Source organism: Bufo bufo, chromosome 5 (assembly GCF_905171765.1).
Source record: "Bufo bufo chromosome 5, aBufBuf1.1, whole genome shotgun sequence".
In the NCBI taxonomy this organism is placed as follows: Eukaryota; Metazoa; Chordata; class Amphibia; order Anura; family Bufonidae; genus Bufo; species Bufo bufo.
Window position 1 is genome coordinate 558199688 of NC_053393.1, and position 22369 is coordinate 558222056.

Below are 22369 nucleotides of genomic sequence, written 5' to 3' on the forward strand. Positions count from 1 at the left end.
AAGGCATAGTGTGGTGACCAGACTGATTGAGTGGAACACAACAGGCAAACACTTCTCCACCGAGTCCTCTCCACTTCCTTCAAACAATTAAGTCGTGAGATTAAGGGCATAATTATTCCCCAGATTTCCCTTACCATTTGCTGCAAAAGAGTCCAAAGGGGGGGCGTGGCCTGACCGAGCTAGATGGCGGCTGCTTGTTAGCAGAGCTCTCGCCACCAGAACCCACCTAGCCTCAATAACAGCACTTTCCTGGCATCGGAATGAAGATCCAGTCAAAGGATTTAATGCAGAGCGCAACAGGGCACAGAGAAGACCCAAACCCGACCTCCGACATGGAGAAATATTTAAGTAAACCGACCTCACAGCCGCCGGTGCGGCCCTCCAAGATGGCGCCGAAACATAACGGCGCGGCCTCAGGAGATCCCGCTCCTACTCAGGCGTCTAAGGTACTGCGGGAGGCTGAGTACTTGGGTGATAACACTTCACCGAATAGCGAAGAGAGGTCGGACCTCACTAGAGAATATCTAGAGGGTGCTCTACAAAGGGCGCTTGCTCCACTTGCTGCGGACCTGGCGTCCATAAAATCAGACCTCCGCCATATAGGCGATCGGGTGGAGACGTTGGAGCAATCCCAAGATGCCATGCTCACATTTAACTCGGCAGTAAAAGATTCCCTGCTTTCACATGCTAGGGCAATGAACACACTCCTGCTCCAGATGGAAGACCAGGAGAATAGGAACAGGAGGAGTAATATAAGACTCAGGGGACTGCCAGAGGCTGAAGAGAAAGAGGACCTGTTCCAAGTCATGGACTCCCTCTTCCACATGCTGCTTGGCCCAGAGCAAGCAGTGCATGTTACTGTGGAAAGGGTACACAGAGCCCTTAAGTCGAAACCAGCATCCAGGGATAATCCAAGGGATATAATTTGCGGCATTCTGAGCTACAGAGACACTGAGTTAATTTTACACGCAGCAAGAAAGAAGGGAGAAATAAAACTTCAGGGAGTCAGTGTTCAGATCTATCAAGATTTGGCAGCATCTACCTTACAAAAAAGGAGATTAATGAAACCGCTTACGGATCTTCTACGGTCAGCCAAATTCCCATATAGATGGCTTTTTCCTTTTGGGATTTTAATCACTGCAGGGAACCGCCGTATCACCGTACGTACGCCTGAGGATCTACAGCCGGTTTGGGAGGCGCTGCAGCAACCACCACTCAAAATGTCTTCCTGGATGCCCATTCCGCACATGGAGGACTTACCACCACTCCCTTCTGTGTCAGGATGGATGAGGCCGAGGTCACAGAGATCCGAGAGGAACAAGAGAACAAGGCCACAAGGAGATACAGATTGAGGGTTTGCTGCTAACACCTAAATGCCTGTTTCTTCTTTATATCAGCAGTAACTACAAGGATATATATGGACAGTCTTATGTCATTTTCTTTTCTCTTCAAAATTGGTATCATCTGGCTGTCTTAATGTCCCCTTTCTTTTAATTCTTTGTGCAAACTGCATGTCTCTATTAAGTCAAGCGACAAATCACGCTTGTGATTTTACATCTCATTTTTTTCTCCCTCATTTCCTCTGTTTTTCTTCTCACTCTTATCTACATCTCCTCTTGCCCAACAAGAATGTTGTCAGGATAGCTTCTACTTATCACATATCTTGCTCAATATCATTGAGGCTGGGTTTTGGGGTTCTGGGGTTCTGGGCTGGTTGGGATATACATGGTTTTAACATGTGAAATCCTTCTTTCTCCCCCCAGTTCAAAACTCTATATACCTGGAATCTTCCTCAGGTTATGTTTTTTGTTATGCACTGTTAAGTGATATGTTAGGTACAACTTGGATGTCTGGACAGATATGCAGATTTAACTTCTCAACTCAAAGATCAGCCGTCTCATTCCGCGCTCTCAAGTCAGCCCAAACACGCCTCAGATCATTACACCTCAGCGATGTCTGGAGATCGGCGCATGGTGACAGGCGTGATTACACGTTTTATTCCAATCCCCATAAATCATATCAGAGGCTGGATTATCTCTTTGTGCAGGACAAGTATTTACCAGCAGTAAAATCCTCCACACTCCACAATATCACGGTCTCTGACCATGCGCCGGTCTCCACGGTCATTTGCTTCCCGGAATTGCGTAGTAGAGAGTGGACTTGGAGGCTAAACCATACCCTTATGGAATCGCAAACACAGGTCGATTCTATAGCGCAAAAATTACAAACGTACTTCACTATCAATGAAACGCCCGATATGTCCCACACAATATTGTGGGAGGCGCATAAGGTGGTAATTAGGGGGGATTTCATCGCGCTGGGAGCACATATCAAGAAAATGAGAGAGAAGAAATTGTCAGACCTATTGTCTAGTATAGCTAGGCTGGAAGCATCTCATAAACGTTCATATGCTCTAAAAGATTTTGAGGAATTAATAGTCAAAAGACGGGAACTACAGGAATTGTTAAATATTAAAGCGTCCAAGGCCTACCTGAAAGTAAAGCATAAGCATTATGTTCATGGTAACAGGGGAGGTAAGATAATGTCCGCGCTTATTAAGAAACGGGACGACCAAGCTTTTATTAAACGCATGAAGTCACAGGAAGGGCTTATTATAACGGACACTCAAAAAATTTCAAAAATCTTTAGGGATTATTATCAAGAACTATACAATCTTAGACGGGAGGAACAGGGATAGCACGTAGAGAGGAAATAGATAATTTCTTAAAATCTTTGAACTTACCGGTCATTAATGACTCTGATAAGGCATCACTGACAGCCCCTGTTACTCTGGCTGAGGTGAAAAAAGTACTAAATAAGACCCCAACGGGCAAGAGTCCGGGACCCGATGGGTTCACCGTGGCTTATTATAAAAAGTTTTTTTCAGTCTTGGGCCCACAACTGGTGAATTTTTTTTAACGCTTTATTAAATGGGTCTCCCCTAACAAATCAGGCTTTAGAGGCACACATAGTTGTACTACCGAAACCGGGTAAAGACATAGAAGTCCCATCAAGTTTTAGACCAATATCTCTGCTGAATGCAGACGTGAAATTATGGGCAAAAATTCTGGCTACTAGGTTATCCCCTCTACTACCGGGGATTATTTCTCATGAGCAATCGGGTTTTGTGGGGGGCAGGGAGTGCAGAGACAGCACCTTTAGAGTTCTACAGGCCCAACAACTCGCTTTGAAACAAAACTCATTTTTCTCAGTACCGATGCCGAAAAGGCGTTCGATAGAGTAGACTGGGACTACATGAAAGCCTCATTGCTAAAATTTGGTCTACCTCCACAATTTGTGGGGGCGGTGCTGTCTCTGTACTCTAACCCCTCCGCAAAAGTAGAGGTGAATGGTATTCTGTCACCCCCCTTTAGGATAACAAACGGGACGCGTCAGGGTTGCCCGCTTTCGCCCACGCTTTTTATAATGTGCTTGGAGACATTCATACAGTCTTTGAGACAGGACCCCACAATCAAAGGCCTTAGAATAGGTAGTGACGAGCACACTGTTGCTGCGTTTGCAGATGATATGCTTATTTTTCGAACTAAACCTGAAGAAGCATTTCCGGCTCTTTTAAGGCAATTGGATACCTATGGCTTTCTGTCCAATTTTAAAATTAATTTCTCTAAATGCACGGCATTGGGTATAAACATCTCCCAATCATCTGTGGAAAAGCTCGAGAAGGAATTTCCGTTTACATGGAACAAGTCACATATTAAATATTTGGGCATTAATGTAACAAAAGATCCTAGCCAATTGTTTCACCAAAATTACTCCCCACTTCTTGCCAGCATTAAACTGCAATTAGCTGAAATTAAGATACCCTTCCTGTCATGGCTGGGGAGGAAAAACTTATTAAAGACATATATTCTGCCTAAGTTACTGTATACTCTGCAGACCTTGCCTATACCCCTTCCCCAAGCATTTTTGGCAAAGGTTCGTAGCTTATTTTCTTCTTTTGTGTGGGGAGGATGCAGACCCAGGTTGGCGTATAAAATCCTCACTAAACCTATGTCTAAAGGAGGTTTTGGACTTCCGGATGTGGCTACATATTATAAAGCTGTTCAACTTAGATTACACTCTGAAATTAGCAATCCTAAAAACACTAAACTGGGCTGTAGGTTAGCCAGGAGTTTATTAGGCCATGGGGGAGTAGCAGCCTTATGGGACCCTAAATTAGCAATAAACAACAACATGGGTAAAAAAGGTCTAGATCTTCTAAGAGGAGTCATGAACACATGGTCCAAAGTATCACCACTCCTGCGCTCTTCCCCTTGCCTCTCTCCGTTCACCCCCGCTGGCTATGTCCCATACCTAGTAGTTCAGGGCTTCCAAGATGATTTGGGTCTATGGAGGGCGTTAGGTTCAGTGGCAATAGGAGACATTTTAAAAAATAGGATAGTCCCTTCCATTCAAAGCATGAAATCTGATTTCCCTCACATTCCATGGTCAACTATTCAATATTCACAGTTTTTAAGAATATGTACTCAATATTTAACTTGTACTCCTGATAAGCTTGATCCCAATTGGTACGAATCAATGTTACTACACCAAATGAACAAAAAAGGATGCGTTTCCAGGATATATAACAAATTATTAGAGGACGCAGACTCTAATAGACCCTGGTTTATATCTCATTGGGAAAAAGATTTGAGTATCACCTTCGATGATAACACAGTAAATAAGATCTTATGTCACTCTCATGGTCATTCTAGATGCATTAGGGTTCAGGAGAACGCTTATAAATTGGTGACCAGGTGGTACAATACACCTGCAAAACTTCACGCCATGGACCCCTCACGTTCAGATCGGTGCTGGAGATGTGGGGAAGCTACTGGCACTCTAATCCATATTTGGTGGTCTTGTCCCTCGATAACCCCATACTGGGATATGATTTCTAAGTGTGTCATGGAAATGATACCCTCCTTGCCATCACTGACCCCATCAGTGGTACTACTAAACTTGTCCAGTAAAAAATGTATACTTACCAAGCATTCCCTATTGTCTTCTCTAATAGCTGCAGCAAAACTGCTGATTCCAATGTTTTGGCTTAATACCAAATCACCAGGGATAACGGATTGGATTAATAAAGTTCAAGAGATTCGCCAGCTGGAAGAGATGTCCAGTTGGGAATCTTTGTCACACGATAGACATATGCGTGTATGGGATCCATGGCTGAAGTGGCGTGCTAATTGTTCAAATACCCCAATATCTCAGCTAGTACCTACCTCTACCAGTGTGAATTAAATTTACGTGCCATTGAAACTATTATGTGTTGACAAGAGTCCAAAGGGTCTGGGAATGTTCACAACTTCATAACCCAGGTAGTAAACCCAAGACTGGAGTAGTTAAAAGGGTTTTCTGAGATTTTTTTTTAACTGATAACCTATCCTCTGAATAGGTCATCAGTATCTGATCGGTGGGGGTCCAACGCCGATCAGCTGTTTTAGAAGCCACCGATGCTCGCTGTGGCGCCGCGGCCTTCTCTCAGCTCTGCCTAGGCCATGTGACATCACGTTCATCGGTTACATGGCCCAGGTGCAGCTCAGCCCCATTGAAGTGTATGGGGCTGAGCTGCGATACTAAGCACAGCCACTATACAACGTATGGCGCTGTGCTGGGTGAGCTGAGAGAAGACAGAGGCGCTACTACAAGCACCGGTGCCTTCTCAACCAGCTGATTGGCGGTGGTCCTTGATCTCTTTAATAAAGACTGACATTTACCTGCTCAAGGATCCTCAAAATCCGAAGAACAGAAGAATTGATGTTCCACAGATGTCCTAGTTTGGTAAAAAAAAAAAAAAAAAAGCTAAAATGTTTCCAATATGTATATTATATAATTCATGGACGATCATAGTTACCAGTTTCCCTTACGTCATAGCAAATAGTCACATGACACAAGGGGATCCAGTCTCCGCTGCGGCCAGTGTCGGCTGTGGCAATGTCAAACCAGATGAGCCCAGCCGAGAATTGCAGGCTTGGAAGAGAAGGAGCGGAGAGCCAGCACCAGGAAGCAGGTAAGTAAGGGTACTTTCACACTTACGTTATTCTTCTCCGGCATAGAGTTCCGTCAAAAGGGCTCTATGCCGGAAAAGAACTGATCAGTTACATCCCAATGCATTCTGAATAGAGTGAAATCCGTTCAGGATGTCATCAGTTCAGTCACTGTCAGGCATTTTGGACGGAGGAAATACCGCAGCATGCTGCAGTATTGTCTCTGTCCAAAATGCCTGATCAGTTGCCGGATCCGGAATTAATTTACATTGACTTGTATTAGTGCCGGACCCGGCATTGAGAAACAACTGAAGGACGGATCCGTCCTTCCGGTCTGCGCACGACAGGGAAAACTATGAAAAAAGATACAAGACGGATACGTCTATCCAGATGACAAGCGGAGAGACGGACCCGTTCTTGCAATGCATTTGTTCCGCACCCGGATCCGTCTACAAATGCTGTCAGTTATCAACACCAAAAGAGAGAACAAGCATAGCACGACTAGCAAAATATGTAAACTTTATTATGGTTCCCATAAGGGAAAAATACAATAAAAACGATGACAGACAATACAAAACAATGGTGGATGACACACAGGGTGGAGGGATCACAAATAGACAAGGTACAGCATTAAACCAATGTTGGGTAAGGCCAAAGAGGTACAGATTGGCGGATCCGGCAGGCAGTTCTGACGACGGAACTACCAGCAGGATTACACTGACGCAAGTGTGAAAGCACCCAAATCTTCCCTTTACAGATCCAGTAAAGTGGAGGAATTTGCCAAACCCCCTCATTCTTGCACAACCCCGTTAAGATCTACAATTATAACAGCTGTAAGTACACTTCTGAATATACTGATATTTTCTTTTAATTCCTGCTTCAATATATATGCAATATTTTTGTAACAAAGCTGAGTCTTCTCGCTATAAATAATAGCAAGAATAAATATGGAAATTCATGGAAAATTTTACAGGAAGGATTTAGAATTGCTTGTTCTCTGTGTGAATTCTCTGATGTTGAACAAGAGATGATTTCTTAGTAAAAGATTTACCACATTCTGAACATGAATGTGGTTTCTCCCCAGTGTGACTTCTCTGATGGCTCTCAAGAGATGATTTCCAAGTAAAACATTTGCCACATTCAGAACATGAATACAGCTTCACTCCTGTGTGAATTCTCTGATGGCTCTCAAGAGATGATTTCAGAGTAAAACCTTTGCCACATTCTGAACATGAATATAGGTACTCTCCTGTGTGAATTCTCTGATGGTTTTCAAGAAGTGTTTTTCTAGTAAAACATTTCCCACATTCTGAACATGAAAACGGCTTCTCTCCTGTGTGAGTTCTCTGATGGTATTGAAGATGTGTTTTTCTAGTAAAACATTTTCCACATTCTGAACACAAAAATGGCTTCTCTCCTGTGTGACTTCTCTGATGGTTTGCAAGATGTGTTTTATCAGTAAAACATTTTCCACATTCTGAACATGAAAACGGCTTCTCTCCTGTGTGAATTCTCTGATGTTGAACAAGAGATGATTTCCAAGTAAAACATTTGCCACATTCTGAACACGAAAGCGGCTTCTCTCCTATGTGACTTCTCTGATGGCTCTCAAGACTTGATTTCTCAGTATAACATTTGCCACATTCTGAACATGAATACGGCTTCACTCCTGTGTGACTTCTTTGATGTAGAAGAAGAACTGACTTTCTATTAAAGCATTTTGCACATTCTGAACACGAAAACGGCTTCTCTCCTGTGTGAATTCTCTGATGTTTTTGAAGACTCGATTTCTCAATAAAACATTTCCTACATTCTGAACATGAATGCGGCTTGTCCCCTGTGTGAATTTTCTGATGGCTCTTAAGAGATGATTTCTGATTAAAACATTTCCCACATTCTGAACATGAAAACAGCTCCCCTGTGTGAATTTGCCGATGTCTCTCAAGACTTGATTTCTCAGTAAAAGATTTTCCACATTCTGAACATGAATACGGCTTGTCCCCTGTGTGAAATCTCTGGTGGCTCTGAAATTGTGCTTTCTGAGTAAAACATTTTCCACATTCTGAACAGGAATATGGCTTCTCTCCTGTGTGACTTCTTTTATGTAGAAGAAGAACTGACTTTCTGGTAAAGGATTTCGCACATTCTGAACACGAAAACGGCTTCTCTCCTGTGTGAATTCTCTGATGTCTCTCAAGAATTGATTTCTCAGTAAAAGATTTTCTACATTCTGAACATGAAAACAGTTTCTCTCCTGTGTGAAGTCTCTGGTGGCGCTGAAGACTTGCTTTCCGAGTAAAAGATTTTCCACATTCTGAACATGAATACGGCTTCTCTCCTGTGTGACTTCTTTTATGTTGAAGAAGAACTGACTTTCTAGTAAAGGATTTAGCACATTCTGAACACGAAAACGGCTTCTCTCCTGTGTGAATTCTCTGATGGCTTTCAAGACTTGATTTATCAGTAAAAGAATTCCTACATTCTGAACATGAAAACAGTTTCTCTCCTGTGTGAATTCTCTGATGGTTTTCAAGATGTGTTTTTCTAGTAAAACATTTTCCACATTCTGAACATGGAAATGGCTTCTCTCCTGTGTGAATTCGCTGATGGGTTTCAAGATGTGTTTTTTTCGTAAAACATTTTCCACATTCTGAACATGAAAACGGCTTCTCTCCTGTGTGAATTCTCTGATGGTTTTCAAGATGTGATTTGTTAGTAAAACATTTTCCACATTCTGAACAGGAATACAGCTTCTCCCCTGTGTGATGTCTTTGATGTTGAAGAAGGCCTGATTTCCAATTAAAACATTTCCCACATTCCGAGCATGAATATGGCTTTTTCTGAGCTCTTTGGGTTCCAGAACCTCTTCTGTGAGTTTCATTCTCAGTAAGTAAATACAGAGTATGTGATGAATTAGAAGATTGGACATGTTTTAAAGGATGAGATGATAGATTTTTGCTGTAAAGGTCTGAGGGTACATCTGGGATAATGGCAATCTCTTCATATGTATCTGATATAACACCTGGATCAGCTGCATTAGTAGATATGAGATGTTTCTCCAAGTGCCCAGTACAGTCATCTGCCAAGAACAAAACATTTTTAAAATTATTTTTGAAAATTATTGAAGGCAGCTATCAAAATTCATAACTGACAAGAGGGGGCTGTCCAATTGTGTCATGTGACCCCACACCTAAAAACAGAATGGCGCTAAATACATAGAAGGGTGAGACAAGAAGAACAGAACTGTTACAACAGGCAAGAGTCAGGCAATCATATGCACAGGTTTCTCACATCCTGGAGATCAATCATCTAACACGGGGAGGCTAAATCTGCAGCCCTCCAGCTGTTGCAAGGCTACAACTTCCAGTATGCCCTAATAGCTGTAGGCTGTCCAGGCATGCTGGGAGTTGTAGTTTTGCAACAGTTGGAGGACCGCAAGTTGGGCATCCATGATCTAACAGAATACTGCGAAAAAGATTCTTTGGCCGGCGTCAGAAGGAGGAGGAGACGTTGCCCCCTTCCATGAACAGCATACAACAATTGATGGCAATGTTACAGCAGAAGGTATGAGAAGTGGCCAAGTCCATAACCAATACTGATGCTGTGATGTGAGACCAGTTTGTGTTATATCTCAGAAATCAACCATGGCAAAGGAACCAGTGTGAGAAACTCATAGTTACATTGCCTTAAGAGAGGACACAGGTTCATCAAGTTTAATCTATTTTGATCAACTCAAGTGAGAACCTGAACGGACTATACACCAGTTGTTGAAGGCAGAAATAACCTTAGGAAAGAAGAAGCAAGCCAACTGAAAAATTAAATAACTGACTCTAGCATTAATTTATAACAATAAGTCATTGTATGCAACAGAGGTGTCAGAAGGGCCAGGAAACCTACCCCCTATTAGAGGTATGGCAGCCCAATCCTCCCAATTTTTCAGATGAAACCAGAAGGAACCCGGGGCCTGTATGGACGACATGTGTTGACACCTTGCACATTCGTAATTTGGAAACCAGAATCCAGTGCAGTCTAGAGTGTATGTGACATGAGGCCTGTGAAATGCTGCACAGAGGGACACCGGGACACGTCCAGGAGATTCATGGAAGAGACCTGTCACCCTGATACTACTGAGCAAGGCCTGGAGAGTCACAGCGCAGACCTGAGGGAGTCGTTACCACCTTAGTGTAATGGGCTAGGATCAGCAGGAACACTCCTATGGTTTCATCTTCTCCTGTCTACTAGTATGTTTGGGGCAGTTGCTATGTATTATACAGTAGCTGATCTCTTGCTCAGCCGACCTCTCTTCTGTAGCTCACCTTGTTTGGAGAGGAGCTCCTGACTGGTTAGCCTCGCTGTAAATATTCCTAGCTTCTGCAGGGGGCTGATGGTTATAGTGTAAGCGCTGTGCTTTTGAATCCAGTAACCCTTTTATTTTCTAGTATCTCTCCTAGTTTTCTTCATCGGTGTAGTTTTGTTCTTATGGTTAGTCCAGTCTTTACCTCTGATTCTTGTAGTCTGTGTGTGTGGTTGGGGGGAGGGGATGTTCCATGTTTCAGTCTGTCCTGCCTTGATTCTAGTTTAGCTCTGCTCACTTTGGGTTGGGTCTTAGTGTCCTCCTGTTGTCTGTTTTAGGGTCCATTCACACATCCGCAATACACCCGGCCGGCAGTCCCATAGAACAGCCTATTCTTGTCCGCAGCTGTGGGCAAGAATAGGACATATTCTATTTTTTTCCGGAGCTGTGGACCGGAAGTTCGGGGCCACGCTTCGAAAATGCGGATGTGTTGGGCACATAGTGTGCTCTTAGCATCCATTCCGTCCACATAAAGAATGAATGGGTCCGCACCCGTTCCGCAGAATTGCGGAACGGGTGCAGACACATTCATACGGACGTGTGAATGGCCCCTTGCAGATTAGGAATTTTCATAGGAATGCATTAAGGGACAGTGAGGATCAGTGATGTCTGGTATTAAGGTCAGCATGTAAGGACAGATATAGGGAAAGTTTCAGGAAAAAGATCCAGTCAGTGCCACATATTGTCTGTTCAGTCATCCGTTCCATTGTCTGATTACCATCCCCATCCCGGTGCAGTCATCTACTGATGAGTTCCTATCTCCTGGCTTTCTTCTTACCTGCTAGTGCTGTGATTTGTGCTTTGTATTACACAGTTTGGTCCTAATGTAAGTCCTGGGGGTATCTGAGTACTGGAGGACACTGTAAGTACCTGGGGAAGGCGCCTGCTATAGGGGAAGTCCAATTCAGGTTCATTATGGTTACAGACTCATCTCTGCTTCATTTAGTGGTCACTACTCACCTGGGCTCTTATCTGTAGGGATCTCCTCCTTGTATTCCTCATCGCCCCTCACATCTGTCTCTGTAGGGATCTCCTCCTTGTATTCCTCATGGCCCCTCACATCTGTCTCTGTAGGGATCTCCTCCTTGTATTCCTCATGGCCCCTCACATCTGTCTCTGTAGGGATCTCCTCCTTGTATTCCTCATGGCCCCTCACATCTGTCTCTGTAGGGATCTCCTCCTTGTATTCCTCATGGCCCCTCACATCTGTCTCTGTAGGGATCTCCTCCTTGTATTCCTCATGGCCCCTCACATCTGTCTCTGTAGGGATCTCCTCCTTGTATTCCTCATGGCCCCTCACATCTGTCTCTGTAGGGATCTCCTCCTTGTATTCCTCATGGCCCCTCACATCTGTCTCTGTAGGGATCTCCTCCTTGTATTCCTCATCGCCCCTCACATCTGTCTCTGTAGGGATCTCCTCCTTGTATTCCTCATGGCCCCTCACATCTGTCTCTGTAGGGATCTCCTCCTTGTATTCCTCATGGCCCCTCACATCTGTCTCTGTAGGGATCTCCTCCTTGTATTCCTCATGGCCCCTCACATCTGTCTCTGTAGGGATCTCCTCCTTGTATTCCTCATGGCCCCTCACATCTGTCTCTGTAGGGATCTCCTCCTTGTATTCCTCATGGCCCCTCACATCTGTCTCTGTAGGGATCTCCTCCTTGTATTCCTCATGGCCCCTCACATCTGTCTCTGTAGGGATCTCCTCCTTGTATTCCTCATGGCCCCTCACATCTGTCTCTGTAGGAATCTCCTTGTATTCCTCATCGCCCCTCACATCTGTCTCTGTAAGGATCTCCTCCTTGTATGTCTCATCACCCCTCACATCTGTCTCTGTAGGGATCTCCTCCTTGTATCCCTCATCGCCCCTCACATCTGTCTCTGTAGGAATCTCCTCCTTGTATTCCTCATCGTCCCTCACATCTGTCTCTGTAGGAATCTCCTCCTTGTATCCCTCATCGCCCCTCACATCTGTCTCTGTAGGAATCTCCTCCTTGTATTCCTCATCGCCCCTCACATCCGTCTCTGTAGGAATCTCCTCCTTGTATTCCTCATCGCCCCTCACATCTGTCTCTGTAGCATTAATATTGTTCAGATCTTCATCCTGATTCAAAATGTGTGAAACAAATATTGTGAATTACAGGACAGTTGGACAAGTTGAGTGGAATATTTTAGATGCCTACAAAAGATCATTAAAAGAGTTATCCAACTTTAAACTTGTGTAATAGACCCCTTCAGAGAGGCGGACCCCCGGTGGAGTTCATACTTGGTCCCTGCCTCTGTGTTCTGGCTTCATTGATTCACTGTCGACTCTGCAGGTGCTGTGTCTGTGGAAATCAACACTGTTGACAGGGGGGCAGGGGGTGGAGATAGTTGGAGGGTTGGGAGCAACTGCTGCAGCCAAGGACTGGCAGCAGCGGTGACCTGTGACCAATGTGGCACATGACTGAGTGATGTACTGCATGGGTGGCAGGTGCTCCCCTGCCCTGTCAACTGGATGTTGATTCTCAGAGACCCGGGATCTGCAGAGGTGCCCATGTATCGATGGAGCTGGAACCCACCAGCAGGAATCAGGTAAGTATGAATCCAGCCACTCTGAAGGGGTCTGTAAAATAATTGGGCTGGATAACCTCTTTAAAGGGATTATCCCACAAATTAAGAAGTAGGAATTCTACCAGCGACTGGTTTCTCTGGAGGCCTACATGACAGCACCACATGGAGATTGCCCTTCTAGTCTTCTGCAGGGACAGGACCACAGAGAGGTTACAAGGCTCCTCTCACCATCTCCCTCCAGTGTTTTCTGAAATACTACACCAGGATGGATGCAACTAAATATGTATTTACTCATTACCAATGACACCACATGGAGCGATACCAGATAAGCATGTGGTTGGGGGAGAAGGGAGTCTGGGTCAAATCTCTCAAGGGCTAACTCCTGATTGTATTAGATGTCCAGTCTGTAATAACGCTTGCCCGCGGCGATGCTCTGCAGATCTGATCAGTAGATGCCTCTGCTCTCTCTGCCCATGGAACTAAAAAGGCCCTGGTGTGATTGGCTTTAATTCCATCTGGACCAGAAACTCTTTGCAAATTACAGAATTACTGGATTGCAGTCTTCAGCCACCTCGCCAAGGTGGTCTTTGAGACCTTCTTCTCCTTGTTCCTTCCTGAGAACTGTATGAACAGATTTGGATCTTATCTCCAAGATCTCAAGGCATCTAAATATTTCCTATTAAACTTTTGACATCTAAGATGTGGAATCACCGTTGTGAGGGGATGCATTGAAAAGATGGAAAAAACATCTCTTGGTTAAGGTGAAAAGCTGAGGCAATTTTAGGGAGAAAGGCCGGATACACTTTTAGGATCTTATTGAAATCTTTGAGGTAAGACTCACCGATGCAAAGGGGCTGTAATTTCCCTACCCTACGGGCCAAGGTAATGGCATCTGGGAAAACAGTTTTAAGGGACAAAAATCTCAAACTCAACTCCTCAAGAGTATCGCAGAGACCCCTGAAGTTAGGTCCCAAAGAGGAATGGACTGTTTTAGGGCTGGTCTGATCCAGGATGTAGCCTTAATGAACATTTTGTCCATCTATAGTCTGCAAGGGGAAGGTCCAGAAAACAACCCAGGGCTGAGATCTGTACCTTTAGGCTCCTGGGTCTAATGCCATTATCATATCCTGTCACACTTCGGTGTGTGGGGGGGGGGAACACCACACCGAGCATAGGAGGGACAGGGGTGAGGGAATAAAGCCTGGAAACTAGGGAAAGAGCAGGACACCTCCGAGAGCAACCCTAATCAAAGTCCTGACTATCCGACAGTCTGTTCACCCGCCGGAACAGCCTGCCGCTAATGTAAAAGTAGCTGAAATGGGACCGAACATTCAGATTCGTAACAGGAGCAAAATCTCTTTCAAACTTCCCTGTAAACTGGTGAGGAAACTTCCTTGGGACTCTGCTGTAAGGTAGATATTACTCTGTTTGACAATCCCTAAAATTTTCAGGATTTCCCTCTCAGGATTCAAGCTTTTAGGATTTCTGCATCTGGACCTTTCGATACAGAAGAGGGCCCTGGAGAAGAACAATATTTTATCTTAGATACAGAGGTTCTGGGTCTTCCAGAAATAAATACTTCAGGATCGGGAACCAGCTGTGCTTTGGACAGAATTAAGTAATTTGAATGACACTGGTTGCTTTTAACCATATATTCTTCAGGACGGCCGGGATAAAAGGAAAAGGAGGAAATGAGCATGCTAGGCCCATATTCTATTCCTGAGCACCTCACCCCTTTTTGCTGGTATCCATAGGGACTTATATTCCAAAGAATCCCTCATTACAGGTTTTCTGGGAAAGTCCACGAAAGTAAAGCCTGTCTTCTCACTCTGGGAAGAAGAATTGTTTGGTTGAGGCAGTAAGAATCAATTTCTGGAGAGAACAGACGTGAAACTGGCTCCAAAGAACTGTGGAGATGCAGAAGGTCATTATCCCCAAGATGTCCATAGCTTCCTATAATAAGCAGTGGCTCTTTCTCTAGAAGACTGATATTTTCCCCTGTATCATCTCATGTTTGAGAATTGGCAGAAATTAGTGTTTGTCAAGAAAAATCTTCCTGGTGTCTGGAGAGAAATCCGATTTCTTGATGTTCACGATCCAACAATTCTCCAAAATCCACAATTTATAGGTACTTTGAAGAATTGGAGTTGATTCTGCCATTAAAACCAAATTGTCCAAACTATGGAACTATGATGATATCTCTTTCTCTGAGGAAGGCCAGGATCTCTACTACCAGGTTTTTGTAAAGTCATTGGGCAGAGGGTGCCCACAGAGAGGGCTCTGAGTGCCGCCTCTGGCACCAGCACCATAGGTTCGCCACCACTGATCTAGGCTGTTCTGACTTTTAGGAAATGTTGGGCGCACTGGTTATGTTAGTGCAGGTAGTGTTACCAAGCTCCGGACAGCCCAGATAGACTACCAGTAGAGAGGATCGTGTGATCCACCGACAAGAATGAGCAGCTCCCATAGTTTTGTTGTCCACCACCTAGACACAGAAGGCCTCTTAATTACACCCCGTCTCTGCCCAGACCTTCAGCAGAAGGAAATCTGACATCATGGCGCCCATTATGTGTCCTGTCATTGACAGTCAGCTACTGTAATCTTCGTTTGCAGGGATGTCCTGATTAGGAAACCTGGACTACTACAGACTGGAACTGTATTGTCCTTAGGGACAATTCTAGGCCCTCTTTGGGTTCCAGTATGGAGGTCTCCTGGTGAGCGCTTCAATCCTTTGCTATGGAGCGACATACTGCCCTAACAGCTGGTGTGATGATCTGGGAGCCATCGCATACAACAGTCAGTGAACCCTAGTAGTGGTCCGAGGGGCACTAACAGCTCAGGGATTGGTGCAGGACATCCTGTCGCCACATGTATTCTTCTCAGCACTATTCAGCTGGATATGCTCGCCTGCGCACAGCGAGGCTTCCCCAGGAAGGTCTCCTCCTGTTTTATTACCTATAAAGCATTTATGGGGACATCTGCAATGCGAGCTTCAGCAACCTATGAGTGTGCAGGATCTACAGGAGCATCTGTAACATCTGTGGGCAAATGTACCCTAGGATACCGAACATCTACAGGTGAAACTCGAAAAACTAGAATATCGTGCAAAGTTCATTTATTTCAGTAATGAAACTTAAAAGGTGAAACTAATATAGGAGATAGACTCATTACAGGCAAAGCGAGATATTTCAAAGCGATGATTATGGCTTACAGCTCAGGTCCCCTTTGCTCAGGGGGTCTGGATTAATTAGCTGACTAGAGGGGGACACTTTGAGCCGAGAATATTCAACCTTTTCACAATATTCTAATTTTAAGCTGCCCTATATGAATGCACATCCAACAATCGCCATGGATAAAAAATATATATAAAGTTTATTAGACACAGCAACAAACAAACACATTAAAAATTGTATACAATATAACCAGCATGACGGTGGATACAAGTTTTTATGTGTTTGTTTGTTGCTGTGTCTAATAAACTTTATATATATTTTTATGCATGGCGATTGTTGGATGTGCATTCATATAGGGTGGTTCTTGTGACTCTTTCTTGGGTCGGGTTTGTTTTGTACAATTTTTTTAACCACCCTTTTGCACTCTTTAGATTATCTGTATTTATTGGTGCGCCCCCTCCTTCCACATTTATTACTAATTTTAAGTTGCATTACTGAAATAAATGAACTTTTGCACAATATTCTAATTTTTCGAGTTTCACCTGTATGTCTCCTTGCCCAACCGTATCTCATCCATATTGTATCCGGCAAACGAGGCCGCGTCTCATCTTGCATCCGGCAAAAGAGGCCGTCTCTCATCTTGTATCCGGCAAACGAGGCCGCGTCTCATCTTGCATCCGGCAAAAGAGGCCGCGTCTCATCTTGCATCCGGCAAAAGAGGCCGCGTCTCATCTTGTATCCGGCAAACGAGGCCGCGTCTCATCTTGTATCCGGCAAACGAGGCCGCGTCTCATCTTGTATCCGGCAAACGAGGCCGCGTCTCATCTTGTATCCGGGCAAAGAGGCCGTCTCTCATCTATATCCGGGCAAGAGGCCGTATCTCATCTTGTATCCGGGCAAGAGGCCGTATATCATCTTGTATCCGGGCAAGAGGCCGTATATCATCTTGTATCCGGGCAAGAGGCCGTATATCATCTTGTATCCGGGCAAGAGGCCGTATATCATCTTGTATCCGGGCAAGAGGCCGTATCTCATCTTGTATCCGGGCTAGAGGCCGTATCTCATCTTGTATCCAGATACAGATAGACTCTTACCACTCATGTTCTCATAAAGCTCCTCCCCTTTTCCTCCAGGGACTCGATCCTCCAGGAAAGTCTGTTGGACAGATGCGAGTCCTGAACCTGGGGACTCAAGCCTTCAGACGCTCCACACTGCCTGCCAGGACCTTCTGACGACAAATCCACAGCTCAAATAGAGAAGCAACATCCCCGACATCAAACCTGATGGGAAGTGTCCCTTCAGCAGGACATGACCACCCCATACAGCCGATTTGAGAAGATCTAGAAAGGGTCTGGGGTGGGCTAGGAAACCCCTACCATGGAAGGAGAGGGAAGAAACCCCCCTTTCAACCCTAGCAAAGATCCTACAATTTGATAGAACAGGAAAATTCCACTCCGGAATCCTCTCTGCACCTGTCCTCTGTAGAGACAGGAAGAGCACTGGAGGCTGGAGCAGCCTATTGACTTCTCTGTGTTCTAGTCCCTACAGAAGACCAGAAGGACAACCTACATATGGTGCTGTCATGGAGAACGTCCTGGAAAAAGTTATCTGGAGTAGTGCATACTGAAGCGTCAACTGCCACAATACACTGCACTACTGAAGCGTCAACTGCCACAATACACTGCACTACTGAAGCGTCAACTGCCACAATACACTGCACTACTGAAGCGTCAACTGCCACAATACACTGCACTACTGAAGCGTCAACTGCCACAATACACTGCACTACTGAAGCGTCAACTGCCACAATACACTGCACTACTGAAGCGTCAACTGCCACAATACACTGCACTACTGAAGCGTCAACTGCCACAATACACTGCACTACTGAAGCGTCAACTGCAACAATACACTGCACTACTGAAGCGTCAACTGCAACAATACACTGCACTACTGAAGCGTCAACTGCCACAATACACTGCACTACTGAAGCGTCAACTGCCACAATACACTGCACTACTGAAGCATCAACTGCAACAATACACTGCACTACTGAAGCGTCAACTGCCACAATACACTGCACTACTGAAGCGTCAACTGCCACAATACACTGCACTACTGAAGCGTCAACTGCAACAATACACTGCACTACTGAAGCGTCAACTGCCACAATACACTGCACTACTGAAGCGTCAACTGCCACAATACACTGCACTACTGAAGCGTCAACTGCCACAATACACTGCACTACTGAAGCGTCAACTGCCACAATACACTGCACTACTGAAGCGTCAACTGCCACAATACACTGCACTACTGAAGCGTCAACTGCCACAATACACTGCACTACTGAAGCGTCAACTGCCACAATACACTGCACTACTGAAGCATCAACTGCCACAATACACTGCACTACTGAAGCGTCAACTGCCACAATACACTGCACTACTGAAGCATCAACTGCCACAATACACTGCACTACTGAAGCATCAACTGCCACAATACACTGCACTACTGAAGCGTCAACTGCAACAATACACTGCTCTACTGAAGCATCAACTGCAACAATACACTGCACTACTGAAGCGTCAACTGCCACAATACACTGCACTACTGAAGCGTCAACTGCCACAATACACTGCACTACTGAAGCATCAACTGCCACAATACACTGCACTACTGAAGCATCAACTGCCACAATACACTGCACTACTGAAGCATCAACTGCAACAATACACTGCACTACTGAAGCATCAACTGCCACAATACACTGCACTACTGAAGCATCAACTGCCACAATACACTGCACTACTGAAGCGTCAACTGCCACAATACACTGCACTACTGAAGCGTCAACTGCCACAATACACTGCACTACTGAAGCATCAACTGCAACAATACACTGCACTACTGAAGCGTCAACTGCCACAATACACTGCACTACTGAAGAGCAGTGGCGTTGCGAGGGGGGTGCGGGGGGTGCGGGCCGCACCGGGTGACACCAGTCTGATGGGGTGTCACCCGCCGGTCGCCGGAGTTCTCCTTACTTCTCGCAAGCACGTCTGCCTGGCCGTCACGTGGTGAAGGGGGTGTGACTGTCTGGTGAGTGGCGCCGCGGCGGATGCACTGCAGGAGCAGCCAGCAGGCCTAGGACTCGAGTCTGGAGCTAATGGATTGGGTGGTGAGTCACGTGACAGCAGTGACTCACTCACACAGCCAGCCAGACCTGCCACTGCCGCGCCTGAGGGAGGAGGAGGTGTGGTAAGTAGTGCACAGAGAGTGCATATTGACTTTATATTTAGATGATTTCATTTAATACCCCATTATAGTATTTATTAAATTTAGGGGGGGGGGGGGGGGTTGGCCTCCAGGTCCAGCCAGGTCCAGCCAGGTCCAAGCTTGAACAGAAGGTGGAAATGCACTTTAATGCTCTATGACTCATGGAGCATTAAAGTGCATTTCCTGGAAATGCAGCAAACTACATAATGGAGGGCAGTGTGGGGGCAAATTACTTAGTGGGGGGGGGGGGCAAATTACTTAGTGGGGGGGGCAAATTACATAATGGAGGGCAGTGTGGGGGCAAATTACTTAGTGGGGGGGGCAAATTACATAATGGAGGGCAGTGTGGGGGCAAATTACTTAGTGGGGGGGGGCAAATTACTTAGTGGGGGGGGGGCAAATTACATAATGGAGGGCAGTGTGGGGGCAAATTACTTAGTGGGGGGGCAAATTACATAATGGAGGGCAGTGTGGGGGCAAATTACTTAGTGGGGGGGCAAATTACATAATGGAGGGCAGTGTGGGGGGCAAATTACTTAATGTGAGGCAGTGTGGGGGGGCATATTACTTAAAGGGATTCTGCACTTTGTTTTAACTGATGATCTATCCTCTGGATAGATCATGAGCATCTGATCAGCGAAGGTCCGACACCCGGGACCCCCGCCGTTCAGCTGTTTGAGAAGGCAGCGGCGCTATAGCAGCGCCGCGGCTTTCTCACTGTTTACCGCTGGCCCAGTGACATCACGACTAGTATCAACTGGCCTTGGCAGGGCTAAGCTCTATTCAAGTGAACAGAGCTCAGCCCCGCCCAGGCCAGTGATACTAGTCATGACGTCACTGGGCCAGCGGTAAACAGTGAGAAAGCCGCGGCGCTGCTATAGCGCCGCTGCCTTCTCAAACAGCTGAGTGGCGGGGGTCCCGGGCGTCGGACCCTCGCTGATCAGATGCTCATGATCTATCCAGAGGATAGATCATCAGTTAAAACAAAGTGCAGAACCCCTTTAATGTGGGGCAGTGTGGGGGGCAGTATTACTAATTATGGAACTCTAGAAGGGAATTACTATGGGTGGGACTATGAGGAGCACAATTACTATGGGGGCACTATTATTTCTTCAGGATAGTTTTTGGGGGTATTGGGGAGCACAGCGAGCCGCAGGATAACACTGTGGGGACTCCAGGTTGGGGGATGATGATAGAAAAGTGAGGACACTAAGATGTCCGTGTGTCACACTCTGCAGAGACGAGACGCGGCTGAAAGAAGTGTCTGGACCAAACGGAGAAGATGATGACAGAGAAGATCTACATCGGAGGAGACGTCACCTGGGAGGCCCTGGATGTGAGAGGTATGTACTGCTGTATAGTATAGTGTATTTATGTATGTGTACCATGTATATGGTGTATTTATATGTATGTGTGTTGGATATATATGGTGTACGTGTCCCGACGCCACGCGCCCGCCGTAGTAGGGAACCTGTTCTCAAAAATTTTAATCCGACCCCCCCCCAATTGTCGATCTGCACGCTAGCACCCCCAACCCCCCTTCCTGTTGGCAATCTGTCTGCTTAGCCCCCCCCTCCCACGTCAGCGGTCTGTTTACTATCCAAACCCTCCCCCCCCCGCATTACCACTTGGGTCAGTCGGCAGGCTCAGTGAAGGACGTAAGGGGTGTCAGCGGCACCGCGGCGGAACTTGAAGGACGTCCCCTACGTGACTCATCCTGGGGGGGTGACACCATTTTCTACCGCACCGGGTGACACCAGCCTTAGCAACGCCACTGCTGAAGAGTCAACTGCCACAATACACTGCACTACTGAAGCATCAGCAGTGACAGACATCATACACTGCACTACTGAAGCATCAGCTGTGACAGACATCACACACTGCACTACTGAAGCATCAGCTGTGACAGACATCATACACTGCACTACTGAAGCATCAGCTGTGACAGACATCACACACTGCACTACTGAAGCCCCAGCTGTGACAGACATCACACACTGCACTACTGAAGCACCAGCTGTGACAGACATCACACACTGCACTACTGACTGCGGCCCCCGGCCCCCCGGTACCTGCTCCTCCTCAGGCTGGGGCTCTCCCTCCCGCTGTCCGGACATCAGAGCCTCTTTACAGGACGTTTCCAGCAGAACTTCCTCTTTCCCTCAGGTTCCTGGAGTTTTCCTCTCCCAGCATGCTTTGCGGTGTGACGTCACAGGGCTGGCCCCGCCCGGCATACTGGTCAGTCAGCACTAGCCCCGCCCCCTACACCTCCGGCGGCCATGTTAGTACACCCAGACATGGCTGCTGCTCCTCTCCTCACATCACTGAGGGCCACAGGCGCTTCCCTCACCATCTCCAGAGCCCCAAACACTGGGAGCGGCCAGCACAGCCGTATCTAAGCCTCTCATGTGAGATACAGCCTGCTGAGCCTGGATCACAGCTTCTCTTGTGTGATACAGTCTGCTGAGCTGTGTATCTAATCCTATGTGATACTGTCTGCTGAGCTGTGTATCTAATCCTCTCCTGTGTGATACTGTCTGCTGAGCTGTGTATCTAATCCTATCCTGTGTGATACTGTCTGCTGAGCTGTGTATCTAATACTATCCTGTGTGATACTGTCTGCTGGGCAGTGTATCTAATCCTATCCTGTGTGATACTGTCTGCTGAGCTGTGTATCTAATCCTCAGTTGTGTTTTACTGTCTGCTGAGCTGTGTATCTAATCCTCTCCTGTGTGATACTGTCTGCTGAGCTGTGTATCTAATCCTATCCTGTGTGATACTGTCTGCTGAGCTGTGTATCTAATCCTATCCTGTGTGATACTGCCTGCTGAGCTGTGTATCTAATCCTCTCCTGTGTGATACTGTCTGCAGAGCTGTGTATCTAATCCTATCCCGTGTGATACTGTCTGCTGAGCTGTGTATCTAATCCTATCCTGTGTGATACTGTCTGCTGAGCGGTGTATCTAATCCTATCCTGTGTGATACTGTCTGCTGAGCTGTGTATCTAATCCTATCCT

At 46.0% G+C, this 22369-nt stretch overlaps 1 protein-coding gene across 1 annotated transcript in view; it reads right to left on the bottom strand.

Annotated features, from left to right (window-relative positions):
• Positions 1–6941: 6941 nt before the first annotated feature.
• The window catches only part of LOC121002660 (oocyte zinc finger protein XlCOF6-like), a 61295-nt gene continuing 45867 nt past the window's right edge, over positions 6942–22369 (bottom strand). Inside the window, exons 2-3 of the mRNA XM_040434093.1 lie at positions 11308–11344; positions 6942–9072 (exon numbers count right to left, since the gene is read on the bottom strand). Coding sequence (XP_040290027.1) covers positions 6974–9072; positions 11308–11344 — 2136 coding nt within the window. The 3' untranslated portion in view covers positions 6942–6973. The remainder of the gene's footprint in view (positions 9073–11307; positions 11345–22369) is intronic.